General features: G+C 41.1%; 1 protein-coding gene across 2 annotated transcripts in view; it reads left to right on the forward strand.

The window, feature by feature from the left end:
* The window catches only part of RANBP2 (RAN binding protein 2), a 57,896-nt gene that overhangs the window by 22,457 nt on the left and 9,043 nt on the right, over positions 1–26,396 (forward strand). The window contains exons 8-24 of one of the 2 annotated variants that reach the window (XM_043917899.1): positions 2,328–2,415; positions 4,162–4,371; positions 5,857–6,038; positions 6,124–6,299; positions 6,454–6,577; positions 7,217–7,378; positions 7,645–7,782; positions 7,859–8,005; positions 8,861–9,040; positions 9,122–9,205; positions 11,060–11,195; positions 14,485–14,579; positions 15,406–20,002; positions 20,536–20,613; positions 22,626–22,796; positions 23,407–23,499; positions 23,797–23,975. In XM_043917899.1, coding sequence (XP_043773834.1) covers positions 2,328–2,415; positions 4,162–4,371; positions 5,857–6,038; positions 6,124–6,299; positions 6,454–6,577; positions 7,217–7,378; positions 7,645–7,782; positions 7,859–8,005; positions 8,861–9,040; positions 9,122–9,205; positions 11,060–11,195; positions 14,485–14,579; positions 15,406–20,002; positions 20,536–20,613; positions 22,626–22,796; positions 23,407–23,499; positions 23,797–23,975 — 6,840 coding nt within the window. The remainder of the gene's footprint in view (positions 1–2,327; positions 2,416–4,161; positions 4,372–5,856; positions 6,039–6,123; positions 6,300–6,453; positions 6,578–7,216; positions 7,379–7,644; positions 7,783–7,858; positions 8,006–8,860; positions 9,041–9,121; positions 9,206–11,059; positions 11,196–14,484; positions 14,580–15,405; positions 20,003–20,535; positions 20,614–22,625; positions 22,797–23,406; positions 23,500–23,796; positions 23,976–26,396) is intronic. The other variant, XM_043917900.1, reaches the window with a different exon arrangement.

The following is a 26,396-nucleotide window of genomic DNA, read 5'->3' on the forward strand; positions in this document are numbered from 1 at the left end:
TAAGTTAGTTTTGGGGCACAGTTGCATAAGCTATTATAGAAGGCTGTTTACCGTAACTTTTAACATGTTAATTGGAAACTTAATTTTTAATATATATACAACATTAACAGTATATTTACTACACGGCTGCATACTTATTCATCCTCGGAAACATGAAACAACTTTATGCATAGAAAGTGACATGAAGAGAATATGCCAGAATGTGAACCTTTGTCTTTAGATAATGAGATGTTTTAGATGTTTTTAGATAATGACATGAGGGCTCTTGCCCTCCCCTCATCCATTTTTGCAGTTTTAATGTTTTCTTTCGTGAGCTTGCATCATTTCTGAACTGAAAAGAAATGAAGAGTCTTCCACAAAGTGAATTATGCCTAGCTTGTAGAAATTGTTAGCTTTAAAGAATAATCGTTTGCTTGAGAGAAAGAAAAAGGGTTTCACTGTAAAATGACTGTTGGAGGATGTTGCTCTTTGTAGTTCATATCACTTGGGCCTTTTAAAACCTGTTAAGGTGCAGTCCACAGTGCTGCTGTTAGCTCAGCAGAAGCATTTTGTTCATAAGGAATTTATTGGTGAAAAGTAGTGAAGTTAATGAAGTTTGCTAATCTGTACAAGCACTAAAGTGTTCTTATGATTAATATTTTTATAGCATTATCAAGTAGCCGCTCTCTTTAATGGAAATTGAAATGTATTAAATTTTTTAAATGGGTATTTTTATGTTGACACAGTCAACTGCTGTAAACATTGGCCTTTTAAAAATTGAAGTATTGTTGATGTACAATATTTTATAGGTTACAGGTATGTAGTACAGTGATTCACGATTTTTAAAGATTATACTCTGTTTATAGTTATAAAATATTGGCTGCATTCCCTGTGTTGTATATTATACCCTTGTAGCTTATTTTATACACAGTAGTTGTCACCTCTTCACTCTGATACCATCCCCCTCCTCCCAACAGTAACCACTAGTCTCTGTTCTCTATGTCTGTAAGTCTGTTTCTTTTTTGTTGTATTTATTAGTTTGTTGTATTGAACTTTGACCTTTTTAAATAGTAAAAACTACATCTCCCTCCTGATTGATTCTGCAGGCTGATTGAATGGTAGGGTTTTCAGACCCTTGATTAGGGACTGCGGTAGTTCTAGTGAGTTCAGTTGATCTCTGACTTACAACAGTGGCTTGACAATGGTGTGACAGTGATACCCATTCAGTAGAAACTCCACTTTGAGTTTTGAATTCCAATATTTCCGTATGAGCACAGAAAACATAGCCTGAGTACAGCACTGTTATTTATTCTGATGCTTGGATGTTAGTTCATTCTGTAGCTGTACCATAGTTTGGGTTTCATTAAACCGATGCCCTAAAACCGAGATATTGCTATGCTACTTCAAAATAATTCTGCAATGACTACCTTGTGCCATTTCCCATGTGAAAATTTGGGGGTGAAATGAGTTCGAGTGACAGATGGCAGGATCAATGCGTATCTGTGCATTTATAATATTTTGAGCTATTGCCAAATTTCCAGTCTCACAGAGGTTGTACCAAATTATACTGCCATTCCCAATGTAAGAAAATCACTAGAGATTTGACGCCGTTACACCCACTGTCTGTGTAGTTACTTTCAGGATGGTAAGTGTTCATTGGCTGGGACCCAACATGTCAGTGATGGACATTTGCAGCTTTTCAAGGTAGCCTGTTTTATTTTCGGATAATTTGGTTCTTAGTGCTTCCTTATATGGAGTAAAAATATTTCTCAAGCCACTACCCATTGGTGGTGGTCTTTTTCTTTTGGTGTTACCTTCTTTTACAAGATAAATTTTCTTAATACTCAAAGGCAGCTGTCATCTTCTCACCATTCTGTTTACTTGTAGTTCTTCCATCTCTTCTTCATAGGACAGGACTTGGAGCCCTTTTCTTGTCTAGGTTGTTCCCATTACCCTGGTGGTCTCTCAGGTGGTCTGCACTCTGGAAGGGTATGGCGTTTCCATGTCGGGGGTTCCAGTGCTGGGTGGTGGAGAGCTGTCATCTCCCAGGCTGCTCCTGGTCTATCTGTGCAGGGTAGAAAAGGTCTCCAACCAGATGCTCTTGTTTCCCCAGCTGTAACTCCAACATGTTCTTAGTGGAAAGTAATTTCTCATACATGCTCTTTGTAGGCATCTTTTTTAGATTATCTAAATTCCCCAGTTCCCAGTGTTTTGCAGTTGGATTCCCAACTCTCTTTAACCATTGACTGTTTATTCATTATTGAAGAAAAGTACAGTGTAACAGAAAGGAACATTTTACTATTAGAAATGTATCACTAAATTAAGATTTTTGATTCTAAAATGATTAGGTTCCAAGACCAAAGACTAAATTAATAAAAGGAGAAGCTGGACAAAGTCTACTGGAAATGATGGCCTATGATCGTCTGAGCCAATCAGGTACTGGTAACGTTTAACTGATTTTATTTTAAAAAGAAAAAAGAACTTTTTCCTTTTTGAACACATCTTAGATAGTGTCTTCTCTCTGCCCAGGAGATAATTTGTTAGAATTTTCTCTCCTTGCTATATTGAATTAGGGAATGGGAGGAGAGAACGAATAATAAAAAATGGTATAATCTTTAAAAGGAACAAATATTGTTTGCTTCTGGGTGGAGAAACTCTTTAACCCATCCTTAACCTAGCTGCTAGAATCTCCATCCAGAACATTTTAAGAGCACCTCTGGAACTAAGAATCAGTTACTGGTTTGCTAGCCTTTGGGGATAAAAGGTGAGAAAATTAGGGATCTTTCTCTTCAGGAGCTGACAACTTAGAAACAAAGACAGAAGGTGTATATTCACATACTGTTAGGCTGTTGGAATTTGTAGATTTACTCCCAGTTCTTACTATTTGGGTTGGATCCTAAAGGTCTGTTACACTCTCTGGCTTTCCTAAGGCACAAACTTGAAAGTGTTCATGTAGCCAGTGAGTCAAACAGTGAACTGAAGGCTCTGTAGGGAAATGTTTCTGTAAGAGGCAGTTTTGATGTAAAGTTGAAGGGCCTTCATTAAGAGTTAGGAAATGATCTTAAATCCGAGTAGCTGTAAGCTGGGGTCTGTAGGTAGACTGTTGGTCAAGGCTCCTCTGTCCCACAGCTTACTTCTTTATAGGAGACAAACTTTGAGTCCTTGAAATGATCTTTTGGTTTTTTCTTCGATCTCCCTTCTACACTTGCAGAGGGTCACAGTTTGTAAAATGAACTGTGTTGTACTGTCTTTGATCTGGGCCTGCTGAGCTTGTCTCTGCAAATTTTTGAAGAGATAATTGTCTGATAGTAATGAAACCTGACTGACCAGCAGAATTACAGAAAAAAAGTTCTGTTTTTTTTATTTCAAGCAGCCTGATTGTGTAAAATTCACATAATGATATTATTCACCTATTTTAAGTGTACAGTTTAGTGGTATTTTTAGTATGTTCACAGAGTTGTGTGATCATCACTATGCTTTTAGGATATTTCCATTACCTCATGAAGAAACTTGGTACCCATTAGCAATCACTCCCCATTTCCCTGCAAACCACTAGTCCTGGGCAGCCGCCAGTTCTCTGTCTCTTTTATCTCTCTCTGTGCTGGACATTTCATATATTGAATCATACATGCTATGGTCTTTGGATCACTGTCTTCATTTACTTAGCATAGTGCTTTCAAGGTACATCCATGTGTACTAGAACTAGAACGTGAACTAGAACCTCATCCAAGGAGTGTTTTTAAAATAGGTTCAAGTCTGTGGAATCATAATCTCTGGGACTGGAAGTCTAGAACTTAAACAGAAAGATTTTGAGCTCTTTTAAAGGATGATTCTGACCAGCCAGATTTAGAAATTTGGTTATCAGGACAGAAAATTTGAGCTTGATCCTATTCTCCTTTGGCCACTTGAATCCCACACTTTTCCAAATGGAAATCCTTTTGGGATTTTTCGCACACATTTTTTCCTTTCCTTTTACTCTAGCACATAGACACAGATGCTTTGACACCTGTAGTCTATTCATTTTTCACATCAGCACCCTTTTGGGTCCAGCTGTGGTTGATGGGCTGGAGGGTTCATTCTGAGAATGTCATGTTATTTCCCCTTAGGGTAAGTGAATGAAACTGTTGAGAAATGTAACTTTAATCTATGTTTTTTAAATGATGGAAATAATTTGTTTTTCAGGGCATATGCTGCTAAACTTAAGTCGTGACAAGCAAGACTTTTTAAAAGAGGTTGTAGAATCCTTTGCCAACAGGAGTGGGCAGTCAGCTTTGTATGACGCTCTGTTTTCTCGTCAGTTACCTAAGGATAACTCTTTCCTTGGTAATGATGATATTGGAAGCATTGATGTACAAGAACCGGATCCTGATGAATTGGCTAGATATGATGTTGGTAAGTGGTATTTTTCTAAGGGAAGACTTTGCATTTTAATCCTTTTACACCAGGAGATATATAATAGCAACAGGGGAATTATCCAGAATTGACGACTTAATATTTTTGTGAATTACTTTCAAGGTTTATGGGGGGAGGGTAATATGAGGTGTTGGTAGTGGTTGTGGTAGCATGTGCTTTTCTTCTGAATAGTTCTGTACATGTGATTGGTGTCATGAATTCTCTCAAGTATCATTTTGGTGCTAATACAATCTTTTTAATGAAGTAGCTATAATGTACTTGCCAGTTTCCGTCTGGAAGCTAAGATGTTTCCAGTTTTTTCACTTACATTAAAAATACTGATGACAGTTTTTAGGTGTCTCCATTTCATTTTTTTTTTCTATACAGGTTCCTAAAAACATAATTACTGGGGTAAAGTTGATGGACGTGTTTGTCTTGCAAATTGCCGTATTACCAGAAAGCTTGTTCCTCTTTTATGCTTTCGGAAGCCCATAAACTTTTTTAATATTGAATTTCTTAATTTATTAATGTGGTATCCCACTGTTTTCATATTTCTTTACCAAAAGGAAGATCTATTGTTTTCAAGATTTATTATTGGATGGCTATTCTTTTTTTTTTCCCCCCTCCCAATTTCTCCTTTATTTATTTATTTATTTTTTTTCAGTGGGTTTTGTCATACATTGATATGAATCAGCCATAGATTTACACGTATTCCCCATCCCGATCCCCCCTCCCACATCCCTCTCCACCCAATTTCCTCTGGGTCTTCCCAGTGTACCAGGCCCGAGCACTTGTCTCATGCATCCCACCTGGGCTGGTGATCTGTTTCACCATAGATAGTATACATGCTGTTCTTTCTAAACATCCCACCCTCACCTTCTCCCACAGAGTTCAAAAGTCTGTTCTGTACTTCTGTGTCTCTTTTTCTGTTTTGCATATAGGGTTATCGTTACCATCTTTCTAAATTCCATATATATGTGTTAGTATGCTGTAATGTTCTTTATCTTTCTGGCTTACTTCACTCTGTATAATGGGCTCCAGTTTCTTCCATCTCATTAGAACTGATTCAAATGAATTCTTTTTAACGGCTGAGTAATATTCCATGGTGTATATGTACCACAGCTTCCTTATCCATTCATCTGCTGATGGGCATCTAGGTTGCTTCCATGTCCTGGCTATTATAAACAGTGCTGCGATGAACATTATTTGACCTCTGTCAGTAGATTTTGTTTTATTGAGTTCTAGTGAGGCTCTTTTTTTCCTTCAAAAGAACTTTTTCCATCAAAACTGTTTTTCTTAAGAACACTAGACTTTGCTTATAGATTTTCCCTGTACTCTGATATGGAAAAGGAGTTATAACATTAAGGTACATTTAATATTACCATGAGTCAGTTGTTTATGTTGGCAAAACTGATGGCACACAAAAATTTCCAAAACCTCAAGCCAGTTTTTTGTTTTTTGTTTTTTTTTTTTGCTTTCTTTCAGGTGCTATTCGGGCACATAATGGTAGTCTTCAGCACCTCACCTGGCTTGGCTTACAGTGGAATTCATTACCTACCTTACCTGCAGTTCGAAAATGGCTAAAACAGCTTTTTCATCATTTGCCCCAGGAAACCTCAAGACTTGAAACAAATGCACCTGAATCAATATGTATTTTAGATCTTGAAGTAAGCATAGATTTTAATAACTTAAATACCATGAACACTTTTTTTTTCCCCTAAATTGATTTTTTTTTTCTTTTTTGGTAAATAGGTATTTCTGCTTGGAGTAATATATACCAGCCACTTACAGTTAAAGGAAAAGTCTAATTCTCACTGCAGCTTCTATCAGCCTCTGTGCTTGCCACTGCCTGTGTGTAAACAGCTTTGCACAGAAAGACAGAAAGCATGGTGGGATGCAGTTTGTAATCTAATCCACAGAAAAGCAGTGTAAGTAGTTAAAAAAAAAAAAAATTCCTTTAACTGCACAGGGACTTAATTTAATTCTCATGTAAAGTTTTAATTACCATGTGATGATTAACATATGTGTAAGTGTTGAACTGCATGTTTATAAACCAATTTCATTAAATAAAACTTTTTTTAGACCTGGGACCTCAGCAAAATTGCGACTTCTAGTTCAGCGTGACATAAACACTCTACGAGGCCAGGAAAAAACTGGCCTTCAGCCTGCTCTGCTCGTGCACTGGGCAAAATGCCTTCAGAAAACGGTGAGTTCACTGAAGTGGAGCAGTTTGTAAGAACATTACCTTAATTTTTTTTTTTTTTTTTTTTTTGTCCCCTCCCCCCCCTTAATTTTTTTAAATGACATGCTTGACACTGAAAATTTTTTGGTTTTAAAAACAGTAGCAGCGTGTTCATATTGTGTCAGGTGAAATCTTATTTTCTCAGTCTTGCCACAAAGTAGTTAGTATAGTTTGTATGTATGTGCTTAAGAATATTGCCTAGCACAGTAAATGTTACCAGGTATTAGCTGTTAGTATTACTTACAGTTACCAACCTGAAGATTTTTTTAGCGGTTGGGTGACACAAGGCTCTATAGGTAAGGGCATTATAGACCTTGCTCAATATTTGAGGTCTGTTCTGTGGCACCTATAGCAACTTCACGAAAAAAGAGGAGGCTGCCCGATTGGGTAGTGTCATTGGAGGTATTTCAAAATTGGGTCTAGAATGAGTGCTGGTGGTAAAGTGCTTAGTTATTTTAGAATTTGGAAAGGTGAGCATATGACTTTTGAGATTTTATTTTGACTAGGATTTGAAGTTTTAGCCAGTTGTTCAGAACATCTGCAAATGAGTTTTTGAATCTGTTCATTTGTGTCTATTTGTGTGCTTCTAACTTTGTATTTTAGGGCTGTGATCTTAAGTCTTTTTATGATCAACGAGAATACATAGGCAGAAGTGTTCATTACTGGAAAAAGGTTTTACCATTGTTGAAGATGATCAAGAAGAAGAGCAGCATCCCTGAGCCTGCTGACCCTCTGTTCAGGCATTTCCACAGTGCAGACATTCAGGTAATGGAGAGTCCTGTGGTGAACTAGCTGGAGGTCTGGGCTTCTAGTTTATAAATAAGGAAATGGAAGTAGAAACTGCTTATATTAATTGCCCGACTATTGAATGGTAGTCTTGTTTTCTAAGTCCACTGTCTATCACAGTTGCAACATGACAGAGAAGAACACTGAAATGCTGATCTCATTAGATCGTGTGAAATCCTTGGGAAATATTTGGCTTTGATATTCTGGGTAGAGGCAGCTTGACTGAAAGTTACCCATGTGTTTAGGCATGTGAAATTGGTGAATACGAAGATGAAGCACACGTAACATTCGCTATGTTGGATGTAGTTAATGGAAATATAGACGATGCTATGGCTGCTTTTGAATCTATTAATAACGTCGTTTCTTATTGGAATCTTGCACTGGTAAGTAGTGTGGTAGTTGAATTAAAGGGCTTTTGTTTTAAAACATAATTGTTTCATAAAGCACTCCTGTGTATAGCTTTTTCACAGAAAAGCAGAAGACATTGATAATGATGTGCTTTCTTCTGAAGAACAAGAAGAATGCAAAAATTACCTGAGAAAGACCAGGGACTACCTGATAAAGATTTTAGATGACTGTGATTCAAATCTGTCAGTAGTTAAGAAAGTAAGTTGCAGATTTTATTTTCTTATTATTGCTAGCTAGGTGATAAGGAATTTTGCCTTGATTTTATATTTTGGTAATTTTAAAAATGCTTAGTGATACCATATTAATGCACAGAAGTGGGGTGTTTAAATATTTAATCAGTAATACTTTGCCTTAGGTTTATGTGTGTGTGTGTGTGTGTGTGTGTGTTTAAATGTGGACATTTAGGTTTATACCATTAGAAAAATGCTTGTTGGAGAATTAGAAAAGGCTGGCATTTATTTTTGTTACCTGGCGATGTATTCAGCAAATGTTGCCACTGAGACTAGTTCTGTGTGGACTCGGCAGTTAAACATGTTAATGAAATTGGGTGGTTGCCCATGATGTTGGGATGTTTCTCCCCTCGTCACTGTCTCCTGTGACCACCTTTCCCCAGCTGTCAGCAGTTTGAGGCTGTTGTGATGGGATTAACCTCAATGACATTCAACCTTCCACCTGTTTTATTTGTGCGTTTGTGTTGCTGCTCTTGGATCAGGGTTATGTTTGGTGCATGCCAGCTTCTGTGTTTCTCCTCTCCTCTCATTCAGAATCAGTGAGTGAGTGGCAGTGACTTACTTTGCTCACATGGAAATACTCCCCAGTTAACATTGCTTTGCCCTTGCTGCCGCCATCAGGAGGGGTAGACACAGCATGGACTTGAGGGTTAGGAGACTTTAGATTGCACAGCATTTTCTGTGTGTTGTTACATAAAGTACAATGTGCTTGTCACACAGAAGTATGAAAATGTAAACTAATAAGATAAAAATTTTTATTTGAGAGTTCTTCTGTTGGTGATTTTGCAAACTAAAGATGTTGATTCTTGCCTTTTATTTCTAGTTGCCTGTGACCCTGGAATCTGTGAAAGAGATGCTTAATTTAGTCATGCAGGAGCTTGATGAGTTCAGTGAAGGAGCGCCTCTTCATAAAAATGGGTCTTTGCGAAATGCAGATTCAGAAATAAAACACTCGACTTCATCTCCCACCAAATTCTCTCCATCACCAAATAGAAGTTATAAGGTAAGTGGAAAAGAGAAGTCACTTTACTGCAGAATGTGTATTCTAGATGTTTTAAATACTGTTTCATTGTTATTTTTTCAGTATTCTCCCAAAACACCACCTCAGTGGGCAGAAGATCAAAATTGCTTATTGAAAATGATCTGCGAACAGGTGGAGGCCATTAAGGTAAATGCCTTGATTTTTCTAAACTGTGCCTATCTTATTCCAAGATTCCTTCCTTGACCACTTTCTCATTCATTTCTAACACTGTTCCATATGTTCCTCTGCTGCATGACTGTAGAATCATACTGTGTTTCACATGCTTCCGTCTTGACATTAGCTTATTTTTGAGATTACTTATGTGTCTTTATCCTCCACAAGATATGACTCTTTCAAAGATGGAGACTCATATCCAAACCATGGCCCTGTTCCCAGCATAGAGGAAGTCCCCAGTGATTGAGTGTTGAACTTAACGAACTCTAGTCTTCATACCTTGGTTTGTGAGATTATATATAGCTCACACTGCCTAGTGTGTATGTCACATTTATAGCTAAGACTTCACAAGTGGTCTAAACTTCAAAGGGTCTCTCTTTTTATTACTTCATATGAATTTGACTTAATTATGTAAAGACGCAGGTGTCTGTACATGATTGTGCTTTAACTTTATGAAAGTGACCTCAACTGTAGCACTCAAAGGAACTTTACTTCTTTGGAATTGGAGGTACAAGTTGTTTCATGCTCATTGACAAGAACTAAATCATTCATGCTTCTAAAATCATGCCAAGGAAAGTCTTCAAACCTGTATTTTTTTTGCACTTTTCAATTTGCATAAGAATTTTGTGTGTTAATTTTGTATAATTGTGACTTGCATGATATTACATGCTAACCATGTAGATTTCTGGCACCTACATGGTATTCTTGTGTGCCTGGAAAGCTAGGGTCTAATACTGACTGCCATTGATGCACAACTTTGGGTCAGGCACTTCCTTAGCTTTCTGTCTGTCTTCTCATACATAAAGTGAGACTTGTCGAAACTAGTTTTCATCATGTGTTCTAGTTGTTTGAGTTTTAACATTATGTTTATAGCTTTAATTGGATGTTTAAATCTATGGTCCAGATACTAGTGGTGACCAGTTAAATTTTCCAGCTGATTCCATTTGTTTCTTACTTTCAGATATATACCATCTGGACTAGACACAGTATAGGTGATGAATGGGAAAAAATTTATTTAGTTTGAAAATTTACAATGTATTTTTTACCTTAATAGTTACAGGGTTTGTTTTTTTTTCCAGGAAATTTTTATTCCTAAAATACTTTTTTTTTTTTTTCTCTCCACACCACTGGCTTGCGGGCATCTTGGTTGCCATCCCCTTCCCCCCACCCACCCAGGGATTGGACCCAGGGCCGCAGCAGTAAGAGCACTGAACTTAAACCACTAGACTGCCAAGGAATTTCATCTGAAACACTTGTAGAAGAAGAGGGTAGCCATGCTGGATCTGTCTCTGACCTCATTATTATAACTTATTCCTGAAAAGTACTTGCCTTATAGGTTCTGGGGTTGGGGAGGTGTTGCCTTTTTCTTGTCTGATCCCTAACCACTGGCTGTCATTGGAAGGCTTAGTAGTTGGTGCTTGAGGGCTTACTTGCTCTGAGGCATGTGGAATCTTCCTGGAGCAAAAGGATATAACCCGTGTCCCCTGCATGGGCAGGCAAATTCCTATCCATTGCACCACTAGGGAAGTCCTAAACAGAACTTTAGAAAGATGAAGTAAATGTAGAATGGAAAGGGAGATGAATCCATTTTTTAGGTTAGAGCTGACTCCAGATTGAGTGGGTATGGTAATGATACTAAGGAGGGAAAAGAATGGGAGCAAAAAACAAGCTTTAAGAAATTAAGAATCATGTTTTACATCAGCATCCTGGTGCTCAGATCTGACTGTGGAGTATGGACTCTCTGAAGGCATCATCAGGTATTAAATTTGCTCTAGCACTGTTTATGCCATGATATAACTGCTTAAAATTGTTTTCTTCTTCCAACAGAAAGAAATGCAAGAGTTGAAACTAAATAGCAGTAGCTCAGGGTCCCCTCATCGTTGGCCTCCAGAGAATTATGGACCAGACCCAGTGCCTGATAGTTATCAGGGGTCACAGAATTTTCACGGGGCCCCACTGACAGGTGAGTTGGCAACTGAATAATCCCAGGCGTTAGTGACAATACTGTACTGCTGCCTCCTTCAGTTAGGTAATTTGTGAAATCACCTTGTCTGTATGCCTTAATTTATTACATGTTTGTGTCTGCCTGTATGTTGCTTAAATTTTATTTGTTGTTACCAAGATTTTTTATAACTCCAGAAACAAAATAAGCTTTATCTGATCCTGTTTACTATGTAAAGGCTTAGAGAACCCTTTACTGCACATCTCGGAGGAGCTGAGACTGAGCTGGAACTATGCCTTATATTGGAAAAATGTTAACTGATAGTATAATTCGTTAAGAGGTGCCTAATTATGAAACTAAACTTTGGGGAATTATTTTGATGACATTCGGAGAGGTCTGGCAGTCTTGGGAAATCTTTCATATATGGAAGAAAAGAGTTTGAGCTAGGGTAGAGTGGATTTTTAGGTTGTACTCGTACTTAGCTCTCTGAGCCAGTTTGTCTGTTTGAAACATAGAAATAACACTTGCATCGCATGGTTATTGTATTTGTATAGGTGGGGGGTTGTGTGTGTGCGCATCAGGCATTTACTTCGAGTACGCAGTAAACATTCAGTGAACCACAGGGCACAAGGCAGTTGCACTGTGGGTTGTCTGTGTGCCAGGGTGCATTGTGTATGTGATTTCATTTAATTACAGTAACCCAGAGTGGGAGATACCATTATGAATTCCCATGTTTAGATGAAATGGGCTTGGAAGATTAGGTGACACCATTATTGTACACGTCGCTATTGGTAGAGGCTTCAGACTCTGGTGCTCTGATTTCAGGCCACGTGCCCCCAGGCAGCCAGAGTGATGATGAAGACAGGGTTTTTCACGTGGGACAGATTCCTGAAATGGAGGTAATTAGATTAATTGGTTTTAGTTCAAAAGAAAGATTGGGAATGGTGTGGCCTAGTTTAGTACCTTAGTGATGGTCCCTAGGGTCCTCCTCAGAGCAGCTTGTTGTCTTCTCATGACAGTGTCCTTCAAGTGCAACAGGTAACAGAGAAGATCTTTGTGAAGTCAGACTAATGCTGTCAATCATAGGTGTGGATGTGAGGAGCCTGCCAGATTTAGACATTGCCTGCCTAAGGTGCCATACACCATGTTGAACCTGACTGGCGGGTACGGGCTCATGGCTGGCTTCCTCTGGGGCTTTCTAGATGCTGTGTGGTTATCACTGGGCACCTTTTGGGTCACAATTTCTGTTTCTTCTTTGTATGTGCGTAGGAGGTCTTCTGGTTGTTAAACACACATCTGAACATAACATTCACATTGTCTCATTTTATTCTCGAAAGTACCCTGTGGACTGTGTAGATGCAGCACACCCGCACTTAACAGGTGAGAGGAATGGAGACCCCAGGGGGCTGCTTGACAGTCACAGTTGCAGGCAGCTCTGGCTCAAGCCAAGAGTCCCAGCTCCTGACCACCCTCCTGAACTCACAGACGGTTTCCTTAGTGAAGGTCCAGACGTGCCAGGGTGGCCCTTGTCTGCTGATAGTAGATGACTGAAAACCATCAGTAAGCTCAAATAAGGAAATGCTCAAAAGTACTGATGAGTGTAAAGAAAACTGGAAGCTAATCGTGTTACATAGAGTTCTGCTACCAGTTTGGAGCATTTTTTTCTGGTCCTTTCTCTTTGTATTCATAAGGAATTTTTTATGAGATTTTCACTATATTAGCATTTTGTTCAGAGATGAGTAATCATGTGTTTTAAATACTACTTTAAGTTCTGAGCACTTTTCTACTCAGTATTCTTTGATGGTACCATTAATGAACACGAGGACCCCATCACACGCAAGCTCTGCAAGTTTAACTCCCTGGTTTTTATTTCCCGTTGTTGGTGTTGTAATTATTGCTGTGAACACAATCCTAGGATTCCAGGGTTTTATAAGATTTCTTGTGTTGGGGAATCGTTTTCCTGAAAAACTGTGCCAGTTTTATACTTTCACACTTTTTTTTACACTCCAGGATCTGGTAGTGCCTGTCTGTTCACACTCTTGCCAGTTATTAACTATTATTAGTTTATTAAAACCTTGCCAATTTTTAAAGGCAAAAATATATCAGCTTTTAAATTTTTGGTTTTTTAATACTAGGAATGTCTAGCACACTTAGCTTTCATGAGTTACCTATTCATTTGGTGCTTTTTTTCTATAGGATTTTTTGGGTAGGTTTATAAGACATCTGAACTGTTTCTTTCACTCTCAGTGATAAAGTCACTGGTTAAATTTCAGATGTTATAATTCTTAGCCCATATATATCCATCCACTTGTTCTGTGTTCTTTGCCTATTTTCTCCCAGGAATGTTTCAGAGGAGCCCCTGCAAGCAGCGCAGTAGTTTCCTTGCTCAGCTGTGGGCTTCTCCAGTGGCGCTGCCTCTGTGTTACTGTGCAGGGAGCACGGGCGGCCTGGTTTACCCTCACTGGGCCTTTGCAGGACTTTCCAGAGCCAGCTGCTCAGCACCTCTTGGGTCACAGTTTCCACTTCCTCCTTGTGTAAAGTTATAAATGATCTTTAAGTTGTTTTGTTTTCTGGTAAAACTTTCATAGACCAGATCAGGCAAATGTCTGTTGGTTGTTTTTACCATCAACAGGAGTGTCTTCTAGTTGTTGGTTTCCTGGTGACAGACACGTACACAAAGCAGGTGGGGCAAATAGTTTGGGCACCAGCTTGAGTGTTAGTCGTGTTGTAGCCTGTTTATTAAGCCAAGAAGCAGATTTTGTGTTACTTTTGAGATCCTTTATGTGAATTTGTCAGGTGATTTTTGACCTGAATGTTGTTGCTAGCTTGAGTATAAAATGCAGCCTTGTCATTCTGCAGATTTTCAAGCCTCACTTCAAAATTGTGGCCCTGAGGCCATCACATTTGTTTTGCTTCCTTAAGTCCTTCCTGTGGCCAGTGTCTCCCCCATATTCCTGATGTGGCAGGACTGTGTCTTCACATCGAGCCCCTCTTTCTCAGGAAGGGGGCCCACCACTCCTCTTAGCTCCTTCTGGTGCTCGCTGTGGGGGCTTTCTTGGTGCCCACCTGCTGCTGCCCTCACTGCTCCTGTTAACACTTGGCAGTTGTTCTAGTTTGTCATTTGATAATCATCTTTATGGTGTATTTTGATGTATAGAAAAATTTTAAAAGTCTGTGTAGTTAAATCTTTGATTTCTACTGCTTTTGTATTTATAGTTCTTGCCTAGATAGTGCTACCTGCAGCATAGATTTTTTTTTTAACAGTGTTTTCTTTCTTTTCTTTTTTTTTTTTCTTGTTTTTTTTTTTTAGTTGCAACTACTGGCCATTCAGTATGTTATAGTCAGTCACCAGCATATAATACCCAGTATCTACTCAGACCAGCAGCTAATGTTACTCCCACAAAGGTAACAAAGGAATAATTTTATTTATAAATATCTCCTTTTTAATTGTCCAGGCTTCCTACAGATTAATTCAAGAAGTAATTAAACATTAAAAGTTAAATGTCCCATGAGGTATAGATATTTTAAATTTCTCTCTGGATAGAGAAGGTATGTTTCTTAGTTATCTAATTTTAATACAATATGTGTGAACATCTAGAATATTTTTGAACAGGAGTGGTGGTGGTGGGAGCTTCATCGTCCGGTTGTGACAGAGGCAGGACTGTGATGCACTCCCTGGAGCACTGTGGGTGGCACTCGCAGGCCTAGACACTGTGACCAAGTGTCCATGGAGACCAGCCCCAGCAGAGCCGGGCAGAGACTGGGGTTTGGGTGCACCCAGGCCCTAGCTCTTAACTTCTCTGTGCCTTATGTATTAGAATGATACTAGTGCCTTAGTTTGTAGGGTTTGAGAATATTAAAATGAGATACTATGTGTACACAGAACTTGAAACTATGCCCAAGTGGCACATGAGCAATTGTCAGTGCTCATCGTCATCATCATCATTATCAACATCATTGGACACTGTGTTTAGGAGTGAGGAAGGTATTTATTCTACGGATCTAGTGTAGGAGAATTAGATGTGTAAGGTGCTGTTTTTGGTTAAGGCGATTTTGGGGACATGCCAAGAACTAGAGCTGTAAGTATCCTTGTAGCAATGTCTAAGAACACACTGTATGCTCTAGTGGTGTATTTATACTCATGCTTGAGGTTCGTGAGAATTGGTTTGTATCGAGGTAAGCTATAGTTTTATGGACAGCCTACAAAAGTGTTCACTTTGTCTTTTTCCAGGGGCCGGTTTATGGCATGAACAGGCTTCCACCTCAGCAGCACGTCTACGGCTACCCCCAGCAGATGCACACACCGCCCGTGCAGAGCTCATCAGCGTGCATGTTCTCTCAAGACATGTATGGCCCCCCGTTGCGTTTTGAGTCTCCTGCGACAGGAATTCTGTCACCCAGGGGTGATGATTACTTTAATTACAATGTTCAACAGACAAGCACAAATCCACCTTTGCCAGAACCAGGTTATTTTACAAAACCTCCACTTGCAGCACATGCTTCAAGGTCTGCAGAACCTAAGGTTTTAGAATTTGGAAAAACCAGTTTTGTTCACCCGGTGCCTGGTGAAGGAATGAGGCCATCTCTGGCAGCACCTGCACATACAACACAGCCGACTCCTTTCAAATTTAATTCAAATTTCAAGTCAAATGATGGTGACTTCACGTTTTCCTCACCACAGGTTGTGGCACAGCCCCCTGCTACGACTTACAACAATAATGAAAGCCTCTTAGGTCTGCTGACTTCAGATAAACCTTTGCAGGGAGATGGGTACAGTGGACCAAAAGCTGCTCAAAACATGGGACCTCGAAATACGTTCAATTTTGGAAGCAAAAATGTGCCTGGAATTTCATTAACTGAGAACATGGGTACAAATCAGCCAAAGAATTCTGGTTTTCGACGCAGTGATGATATGTTTACTTTCTACAGCCCAGGGAAATCACTGTTTGGAGTGCCTGCCACAGAGCCGGCCAGCAAGGGTCACGATGCTGACGGGGGAAGTGCACAGGGGGACGAGGAGGATGATGGCCCTCACTTTGAACCCGTGGTGCCTCTTCCTGATAAGATCGAAGTGAGGACTGGTGAGGAGGATGAGGAGGAGTTCTTCTGCAATCGTGCAAAGTTGTATCGCTTCGATGCAGCATCCCGAGAGTGGAAGGAGCGTGGAATCGGCAATGTTAAGATCCTCAGGCACAAAACCTCCGGTAAAATCCGCCTGCTCATGAGACGTGAGCAGGTGCTGAAGATCTGTGCAAATCACTATATCAGCCCAGACATGGCCCTTGCCCCTAATGCCGGCTCAGACAGGTCCTTTGTGTGGTATGCTCTGGACTATGCTGATGAGTCGCCCAAACCAGAGCAGCTGGCCATTAGGTTCAAGACGCCTGAGGAGGCAGCCCTTTTCAAGTGCAAGTTTGAAGAGGCCCAGAGCCTGTTGAAAGCCTCAGGAGCAAATGTAGCCACAACCACCCATCAGGCCACGAGAACTATAAAAGAACCCACAGGTCATGACAGTAAGGATATTGACAAATCTGATGGCATAACTATGAATTTTGAATTTCAGGTTGCAAAGAAAGAAGGGTCTTGGTGGCATTGCAACAGCTGCTCACTGAAGAACATGGCAACTGCTAAGAAGTGTATATCCTGCCAGAATCTAAACCCAGGCAGTAAGGAGCTTCTCGGCCCACCATTAGTTGAAACTGTCTCAGCTCCTAAACCCGGCTCAGAACATACACTTGGTAGATCTGCTCTGGTGACTCTAAAGAAGGAAGGGCACTGGGACTGTGGTGTTTGTTTAGTGAGAAATGAACCCACTGTGTCTCAATGCATTGAATGTCAGAGTAAAAAGCCTGCCAGCAAAAGTGGATCTCCACTTGTTAAGCAACCTTCCTTTAAATTTGGCCAGGGAGATCTTCCTAAGGCTGCCAGCAGTGATTTCAAATCCGTTTTTTCAGTAAAGGAGGGACAGTGGGATTGCAGTGTTTGCTTGATAGCAAATGAAGGAAGTTCTGTGAAATGTGAGGCTTGTCAGACTCCACGGAAACAAAGTTCACCTGCCTTCGCTGCCCCAGCACCTCCCTCGTTAAAGTTTGGTACTTCAGAGACAAGCAAGGCTCCAAAGAGTGGATTTGAAGGCATTTTCACCAAGAAGGAGGGACAGTGGGATTGCTCAGTGCAAAATGAGGCCAGCACGGCCGAGTGTGTGGCCTGTCAGAACCCAGGTCAGAATCCGCCAGCTTCTGCTGCTCCAGCACCTGCTTCTTCAGAGACTGGCAAGGCTCCAAAGAGTGGACTTGAGCTGTTCGCCAAGAAGGAGGGACAGTGGGATTGCAATGTTTGCATGATACGAAATGAAGGAAGTTCTCCAAAATGTGTGGCTTGTGGTGCCTCTAACCCAACCCAGAACCCTGCTGCAGAAGTGCCTCTCACTTTCCCTGTGGGCTCCACAGCTGAGGCAGGTAACTCCTGTGCAAGTCAGACAGGAACAGGATTTAAGAGTAACTTTTCAGAAAAAGCCTTTAAGTTTGCCAATGCAGAACAGGGATTTAAATTTGGGCATGTGGATCAGGAAAATGCACCTTCATTTAAATTTCAGAGTTCTTCTAATACAGACTCTAAATCAGCAAAGGAAGGATTTAGTTTTTCTGTCCCTGTGTCTGCTGGTGGGTTTAAATTTGGCATTCAAGAGACAGAAAATCAGGAGAAGACTACTGAGAAGTCCTTTGGCGAGGATACTGGTGGTCAGGCTCAGGACGCTGGTGGTCAGAAAAACGGGAGTACTGTGATCTTTGGTCAGACTGGCAGCACTTTCACCTTTGCAGATCTTGCCAAGTCAAATTCAGGAGAAGGGTTTCAGTTTGGCAAAAAAGACCCCAATTTCAAGGGATTTTCAGGTGCTGGAGAGAAGTTATTCTCATCACAAAGTAGTAAACTAGCTGATAAAGCGGACGCTTGTGCTGACCATGAGAAAGATGATGATGCCTATAAGACCGAGGACAGTGACGACATCCATTTTGAACCAGTCGTCCAGATGCCTGAGAAAGTGGAGCTGGTCACAGGAGAGGAAGATGAGAAAGTTCTTTACTCACAGCGGGTGAAATTATTTAGGTTTGATGCTGAGATAAGTCAGTGGAAAGAAAGGGGCTTGGGGAACTTAAAAATCCTCAAAAACGAAGTCAATGGCAAACTGCGGATGCTGATGCGGAGAGAACAGGTGCTAAAGGTGTGTGCCAACCACTGGATCACCACCACCATGCACCTAAAGCCCCTGTCCGGCTCAGACAGGGCTTGGATGTGGTTGGCCAGTGACTTTTCTGATGGCGATGCCAAACTGGAGCAGCTGGCGGCAAAATTCAAGACACCTGAACTGGCTGAAGAATTCAAGCAGAAATTTGAGGAATGCCAGCGACTTCTGTTAGACATTCCCCTGCAGACTCCCCATAAGCTTGTGGATACTGGCAGGGCGGCCAAGTTAATACAGAGAGCGGAAGAAATGAAGAGTGGGCTAAAAGATTTCAAGACGTTTTTGACGAACGATCAGACAAAAGTCAGTGAGGAAGACAGTAAGGATTCCAGAGCAGGAGCTGCCACTGCTGCCGATGTCAGTGGCACGCCAAACACTGAGACCACGGGGCCCACCCTGGAGTGGGACAACTATGACCTCAGGGAGGACGCCCTGGACGACAGCGTGAGCAGCAGCTCTGTGCACGCCTCCCCGCTGGCCAGCAGCCCCGTGAGGAAAAATCTCTTCCGCTTTGGCGAGTCCACCACTGGCTTTAACTTCAGCTTCAAGTCTGCTCTGAGCCCGTCCAAGTCCCCTGGCAAGTTGAATCAGAGTGGGGCCTCAGTGGGCACGGACGAAGACTCTGATGTCACTCAGGAGGAGGAGAGAGACGGACAGCACTTCGAGCCTGTTGTCCCTTTGCCTGATCTAGTCGAGGTGTCCAGTGGGGAAGAAAACGAACAAGTTGTTTTTAGTCACAGAGCCAAACTCTACAGGTATGATAAAGATGCTGGTCAGTGGAAAGAAAGAGGCATTGGCGATATAAAGATTTTACAGAACTACGAAAACAAGCAAGTTCGTATAGTGATGAGAAGGGACCAAGTATTAAAACTTTGTGCCAACCACAGAATAACTCCAGACATGACTTTGCAAAATATGAAAGGGACCGAAAGAGTGTGGGTGTGGACTGCATGTGATTTTGCAGATGGAGAAAGAAAAATAGAACATTTAGCTGTTCGTTTTAAACTACAGGATGTTGCAGACTCATTTAAGAAAATATTTGATGAAGCAAAAGTGGCCCAAGAAAAAGATTTTTTGATAACCCCTCACGTTGCTCGTTCGACCACTCCCAGGGAGTCACCTTGTGGGAAAATGGCTGTCGCTGTGCTGGAAGAAACCACCAGAGAACGAACTGATTTGTCTCAGGGTGATGATGCAGCAGACACAACCTCAGAAGTTGGCGGGGTGTCTGGCACCCCTGAAACAACAACAAAAGCAGTAGTTTCACCCCCAAAGTTTGTATTTGGTTCTGAGTCTGTTAAAAGCATTTTTAGCAGTGAAAAGTCAAAACCATTTGCATTTGGCAACAGTTCTGCTACTGGATCTTTGTTTGGATTTAGTTTTAACACACCTCTGAAAAATAACAGTAGTGAAGCCAGTTCAGCAGCCCAGAGTGGATCTGAGAGAAAAGTGGAACCTGGTGGTCGCCAGGAGTCACAGAACTCTGATCTCAAACCGGCTTCCGACGGCAAAGTCAAAAACACCTCTCCTGCTTTTCTGAAGGAGCAGTTCTCAACCAGCCACACATTTAAAACTCCAGAAAAGGGTAAGCGCTTGGTCTTTAGATGAGGCAGACTTTGTCTTCCTCTCCCCCTCTCTCCCTCCCCACTTTCCTTCCAAAAATATGTCTGTGTGGGTTGTTTTCTTCCCTAAACCGGTTTAGTGGTGAGTGTTCAGCAGCAGCAGAGAGCGTGTGTGCACGTTGTTGAGGAGATGTCGGCTTCCGGGAGACATGTCTGTCAGCAGAGCACAAGAACTCACCTCAGCACTGGGTCCAGCTTAAGGCCACTAGCACTCAAATCATGAGGGTTCACTTGAAGCTAGTGGTTTCAGTAGGTTTGTTCTGCAGTTACTATCCTTATGTTCTTGGACGGTACTGCATGCTCACATTTTAGGTAAGGCAGTCTGGCCATGAGCAGTCTTGGCAATGAGCAAAGAATGAAAGCCTTGGGATAGGATAGATGGATATGTGGGACAGCCACATGGGTGTAAATGGACTGAATCTGGCTTTTATATTTTAAAATTACATTCATTTTAATTCTCAAAATGTTCAAAAATGAAATACTCTTTATTTTCTAGGATTTAATTTTAGCCTTTTTAAATCTAATCCAATGGCTTTTTGGACCAGCACCCCTTCCTCCCAGCCTGAGAACAGAGGTACAGAGCTGGCACTGGCAGTATGCTAGGGTGTCCGCTTGTCAGCAGCTGCTGGTGCTCAGCAGTGTAACTGGCTGTATGAGATCAAGTGCCTGATGCTGCAGTGTGCATGTGACAAGGCTTTCGTGACCCCATAACACTGCTCTCCTACTTGGATGTCATGTTTTCTCACATGTTGTACTCCGTTGTTTCGAGGTGGATCTGTGTGGTCTTTACCATGTCTGTTTTGTACATCATCATTTTCTCCTGTGATTAGTGAAGACCTGTGTGTCACCTAACCATCACTGTCTGCCTTTGTCCAGACACGGTAGCAGCAGCATGTGGACCACAGGGAACCTAGGCTCCCTGGTTGACAAAGATCCTGTGTGTGGAAGTCTGCCCTATTGGAAGAGCTCCCCCGTGTCTCGCTATTCCCAGTTAGAGCAGGCCCCTTGTGGAGTCATGCTGGAGTGGAGTGGAGTGGAGGACTCAGCAGTGCGCTCTGTGAGAGACCCTCAGGAGCAGGCTGTGGAGACCAAGACTCACCCCCAGAAGGGCAGCTGTGTTTCGGATGCCAGACAGCTGCAGTAATCAAGTGACCACCTATGATTTCTAGGAGCTCAGTTGTAAAGTACACAGGTTGTGCTCCTAACTGCAGCAGCTCTTAACATTTATGATTAAGGATGCAGTCTTTGAAAAGTTGTGTGGCCTTTGTGTGTGTGTGTGTGTGTGTGTGAGTGAATGGTACATACTCATGCACAGACTCTGTGGACCCTAGCCAAAGAGCCCTGGTCTGGGAGCAAATGCACTGACGTGCTGCTGCGGGACACAGCCCGGTTCTCAGGTGCGAGAACATCCTGATTTCACAGGACCTTAAGAGATGGGGACTTGAGGAGACGGAGGCCCAAGGAGGCCATCTCATTAACAGGAGTCTGTCTCACAGTGTCCTCTCATGGGGCCTGGTCAAGAACTGATGCTCAGTTTTTGTAACAAAGGAGGGAGAGTGAAAGGCTGGTTCAGCATTTAAAAGAGCTGTTTTCTGGATCAGCATCATCCAGTAGAAATAAAATACGACCAGTATATGTAATTTAAAAATTTCTAGTAACAGTGTTTGAAAATAAAAGGAAACAGGTGGAATAAGAGAAACAGATGAAGTTAAATTTAATAATCTATTCAACTTAGCCCATTACATCCAGAGTACCATTTCAATTTCTGATCAGTATGAAAAATGAGATTATCCCCCTTTCTTTTTTCCACATGTTCAAAACCCTGTGTGTGTTTTCCCACTTGGAGTACATCTCACTTTGGACTGTTGCACTTGCAGTGCTTCACAGCCACACTCCATGACTTTGCTTGCTCTGTTAGAAGTCCTTTCTTATAGACCACGACCTATTGTGTGAAGAGTTCCTTTTCTCCCCATCTTTTGCCTTTTTGGTGGTGGTGGTGGTTGTGGTTCTTCAGCAAACAGATGTTGTCTTAGATGCTTACAGTATGATTTACCCAGGGGGTAAAAGGTTTAATTTAATGTTATCATGCTTGGAAATACAGGAAAGTGGATGTAATTCTAATCACTCACCGGCCTTGGCAGTTGTTAGCTTTCTTTGTAGGGTCTCATTGGTACTGGCTTTGAGTTAGTTTTGTATTTATACTAATATTTGCTCATGATTTCTTTAATTTTTTTCAGTTGTTGCAAATGCATGGATATTTTGCTAAACCATTTAGTATGCCAAGTATGGTTATGGCAGCACTCTTAAAATACCTTTTAAATTTATAGCCATCAGTAGTATTTTCTTCAGTGGTTAGTTACTGAAAGTAGAATGGATTTCTTTCCTGGTTATTAAGGTTATTAGAACATTTCCTCAGGCTTCTAACTCTCACAGTTATTATGAGCTGTGTCTACATCAGAATGTGTGTTTTCATCAGCATGCTATTTTAACCTAAAAATGAAGTTCCAGGATTTTTATTTTACTTACAATATTGGTATTAATTACCTACCACCTTGTCTTTATCAGTCTTTCTGACTTGTCTTGTAGTGGAAGAGAGGAAAAAACCTGAGGATCTTCCCTCTGATGATGATGTTCTCATTGTGTATGAGCTAACCCCGACCCCTGAGCAAAGAGCTCTTGCAAGCAGACTTCAGCTTCCCCCCACATTTTTCTGCTATAAGAACAGGCCAGACTACGTCAGCGAAGAGGAGGAAGACGGTGAGTCTCTTGTTGCTGTAGAGCATTCTGTTCATGCTCGTCGAAGTGAACGAGGCTCATGAAGTTACTTTAAGTCTCCTGGAGCCCCCACCCCTGCTGGTGGTGCAGGTCCATGTTGATTCTAAATGTGTGTGAACAGTCAGTGGATGTCATGGTTAGAAGAGCTGCCTTCGTGTGTTCGCATTCCCCCGGTGTTTGCTGTGAACAGGGCAGGTGTTCTGAGGGGACTGAAAGCAGTTCTGATTTCCCCGGAGTCTCAGAGGGGTGGCTGAGCCATGCAGCAAGAATGGGGTCTGAGTAGGAAAGCTCTGTGGACCCCATCTGAGTTCTCAGGCAGGGGCTTACGGGCTCAAAATAATTTCGGTAGGACATTTGGGCAGTGATTTAGAGGACTGGATTGTAGGAACTGGAGAAAGGCATTCAGAGCCCCAAAATGCCAGAGCAGCTTAGACTAGGCATTTGGGTGCAGAATCAGGAAAATGGTTGCTATTTGGATGTAGGGAGTAAAGGAGAGTGGATGGGCAGTTGCAGATAATTTTCTTAGATTCCTGACTGGGAAATCTCCTGAAAGTTACTGCGATTTCTTTTATTTAATAAATTATACTTTAAGATGAAGATTTCGACACAGCTGTCAAGAAACTCAATGGAAAACTGTATCTGGATGACTCAGAAACATGTAGACTGTCAGAAGAAAATCTAGCAGGTATGTAACATTAAAACAAGTAATTTAAAGTGTTTTTTAAAAATCTTCTGTTTAAGGGAATCTCCCAATCTGCTTACATTGGTGAATTCCAGTTTTGCCTTGGTGATTTAAAATATTTAAAAATAATGTGAAGGGAAAATATCACTTCTGGTGGTGCTAGTTCTCCATTAGCATCCAGGGTATTATTGTTTGGGTCTTTAATATGTAGGTGACATTGTGGGCCATTATTGTGGAGTTGGTTGGGCTTCATCTACTTTTATCTTAACTTTCCTTTGTTTGCATTGCCTGGATTTTCAGATAATGAGAAAGAATGTGTTATTGTTTGGGAAAAGAAGCCAACAGTTGAAGAGAAGGCAAAAGCAGACACTCTGAAGCTTCCGCCTACGTTTTTTTGTGGTGTCTGCAGTGACACTGATGAGGACAATGGAAATGTGGAAGACTTTCAGTCAGAGCTTCAGAAAGTGCAGGAGGCACAAGTAAGACTGTCTCTGGCATTCCTTCTGGCTCAGTCGCCTTTGTTGATGCAATAAACTAGAGTGTTCTTACTTAGCACATGGTAACAGTAGGGTGCATCTGGCAAGTGGGTGGGCGCCTCGGTCAGCTCTGGCTAGAGGATGAGGAACTGTCTTCTGGGCAGAGGACCAGAAGGCCCACCCATCACTGCTGCGTATGTGCTGGGTTTGAGAAGTTGGGGTGGTAGCAAGGACAATGCTGATGTCCCTGACAAGGTCTACTGCCATACCAAGAACAGAATTAAGTGCTTCACTTTTTGTGCCTGTTACATGATTCTGGAGTGGGCAGAGTGGATAGGAAATAGCATTTGAAGCCTAGTTTCCATGATCTGTATACTTTGCTTTTTGTAAGCTCATGATTTGACTACTTTCTTAGTTCAAGTATAGTCATTTTAATAGTTCTCAGCACCTTGGTGTCTGAATTTGTGTTCCACAGAAACTAGAACGCTAGTCGTTTATAATTGTTTACAATATTGACATAATCAGAATGGTTCCTTGCTCCTCAAGAAATACTTTTTTAAAACTTGTTGGAAATATGGTAAAAATAAAGTAGGTCCTGGAGTTGGGAATGCAGTGTTTTCTTTAACGGATACATGAGAAGAGAGTGAGATGGCCAGCATGCATCCTGATCTGTGGAAGACTACTGCCCTTCACTGTCCGTTTGACCCTGAGGAGTAGCCAGACTGCTCTCTCAGCTGTCCACCAAGGCTGTGCCGGCTCTTTTGTAGGTGTAAACTTGTTCGTCAGTGCACAAGAGCTAACGTAGACACAGCCCTCCCTCATTTATAACCAGATAGGTTTATTTATGGAAGTACTATTTAAAGTTTCTACATTCAGCTGTGCTGAATCCGAAGTGTATTTCCGTCACTGGGCCGTTTCCCTGTCTCAGTGGCAGTGCAGTGTGTGGTTTCTGTCAGTCACCTCTAATCACTGCTGCTGGAGGCATTGGCATGCGGTCATTCACTTGGCAGATGCAGTCCAGTCATACTAAGTGAACAGTGCAGTTACATATGGCTTCACTTTTCTTTGTGCAAAACTGAAAAATAAACTTATATTTTTTAATGTATTTCAAGCCTTAAAAATAGAACTGAGAAGTAATCTCAGCGCTGATGCACATGCTGAGTTGTATAGTGTTTATTCTTTTCCTACTTGTAGTGTACACAGGACTCAGTGTCTTTTGTCAGTGTACTGTGCTGTTCATAGCTATTAAAATATCTTATTTGAGTGACTGTTGTGTTAACATTGTTATAAGTTAAAACCTTTTTGTAAAATATCCTGTAACACAATATTCTTTAAATAAAAATCCTAGGGGCTCCTTTTGCCACAGAAACTAAATGTGGTAAGTCATTATAAGGGTGGGAAAAAAAATTGTTTCAGTGAATTGTAATTTTGGAGGAGAGTGCACTTTGATAGAGGTGAAACAGAGAACTAACAGCCATTAAACTAAAATGTTCTGTGGATGGATGTAGATGTACATTTATCTGTACTTGGTCCTTTAATGGCCAAATAACATTCCAGTGTATGAATTTATCACATTTTATTTATCCATTCATGTGTTTAATGCCCATTTGGGTTGTTTCTTCTTTTTGGCTATAATAAATAATACTACTGTGATAGCCTAAATCATTTGACACAAACAGAGTGGACTATCGTTTCCTTTTGTTTCAGTCATTAAGAAATAATGACTTTTTTCATTTGTATTTTTCAAGTTCATAAGTAAAATTCACTTTTTGTTGTGTGTGTGTTTTCTGTGAGTTCTTACACATGCCTGAGTTCTTGTAATCCCCACCGTAGGCAGCATACAGAATAGTTCCAGACCCCAAAGAATTCCTTCCTACTGTCTCTTTCAGTTCAGATCCCTCCCCACCCAGAACCTCTGCAGCCACTGATCTGCTTCTGTTTCTGCCTTTTCCAGACTGGCATGAATGGACTCATACAGCATGTAAGCTCTGATATGAACTTTTCTCACTCAGCACAGTGCCTCTGAGATGTGGCCCAGTCACTGTGTGTAGTGATAGTCCATTCCTTTCTGCCACCAGCTGGTATTCCGGACATTGTACATTTTCTGTCATTAATCCTTGAAGAATGTTGTTTTATTTTGCTCTTTCTAGTTTCTAGTTTAAGTGGAAGCTTACATTAACTGATTTAAGACAGTTCACTTCTAATAAACATTTTAAGTTCCTCTAAGAGCTGTTTAGCTCTATCTTACAAGTCTTAATATGTGATATTTTCACTTTCATTCAGTTCAAACTATTAATTTTCCTTGAGATGTTCTTTTTGACAAATGCATTGGATAAAAGTATGTTTCTTCTGAATATTCGGTTTTCCAGATGTCATTGTTACTGATTTATAGTGTAATTCCATTGTTGTCTATAAACATATTTT

The sequence above is a fragment of the Cervus elaphus genome, chromosome 11 (genome assembly GCF_910594005.1).
Source record: "Cervus elaphus chromosome 11, mCerEla1.1, whole genome shotgun sequence".
Classification (NCBI taxonomy): Eukaryota; Metazoa; Chordata; class Mammalia; order Artiodactyla; family Cervidae; genus Cervus; species Cervus elaphus.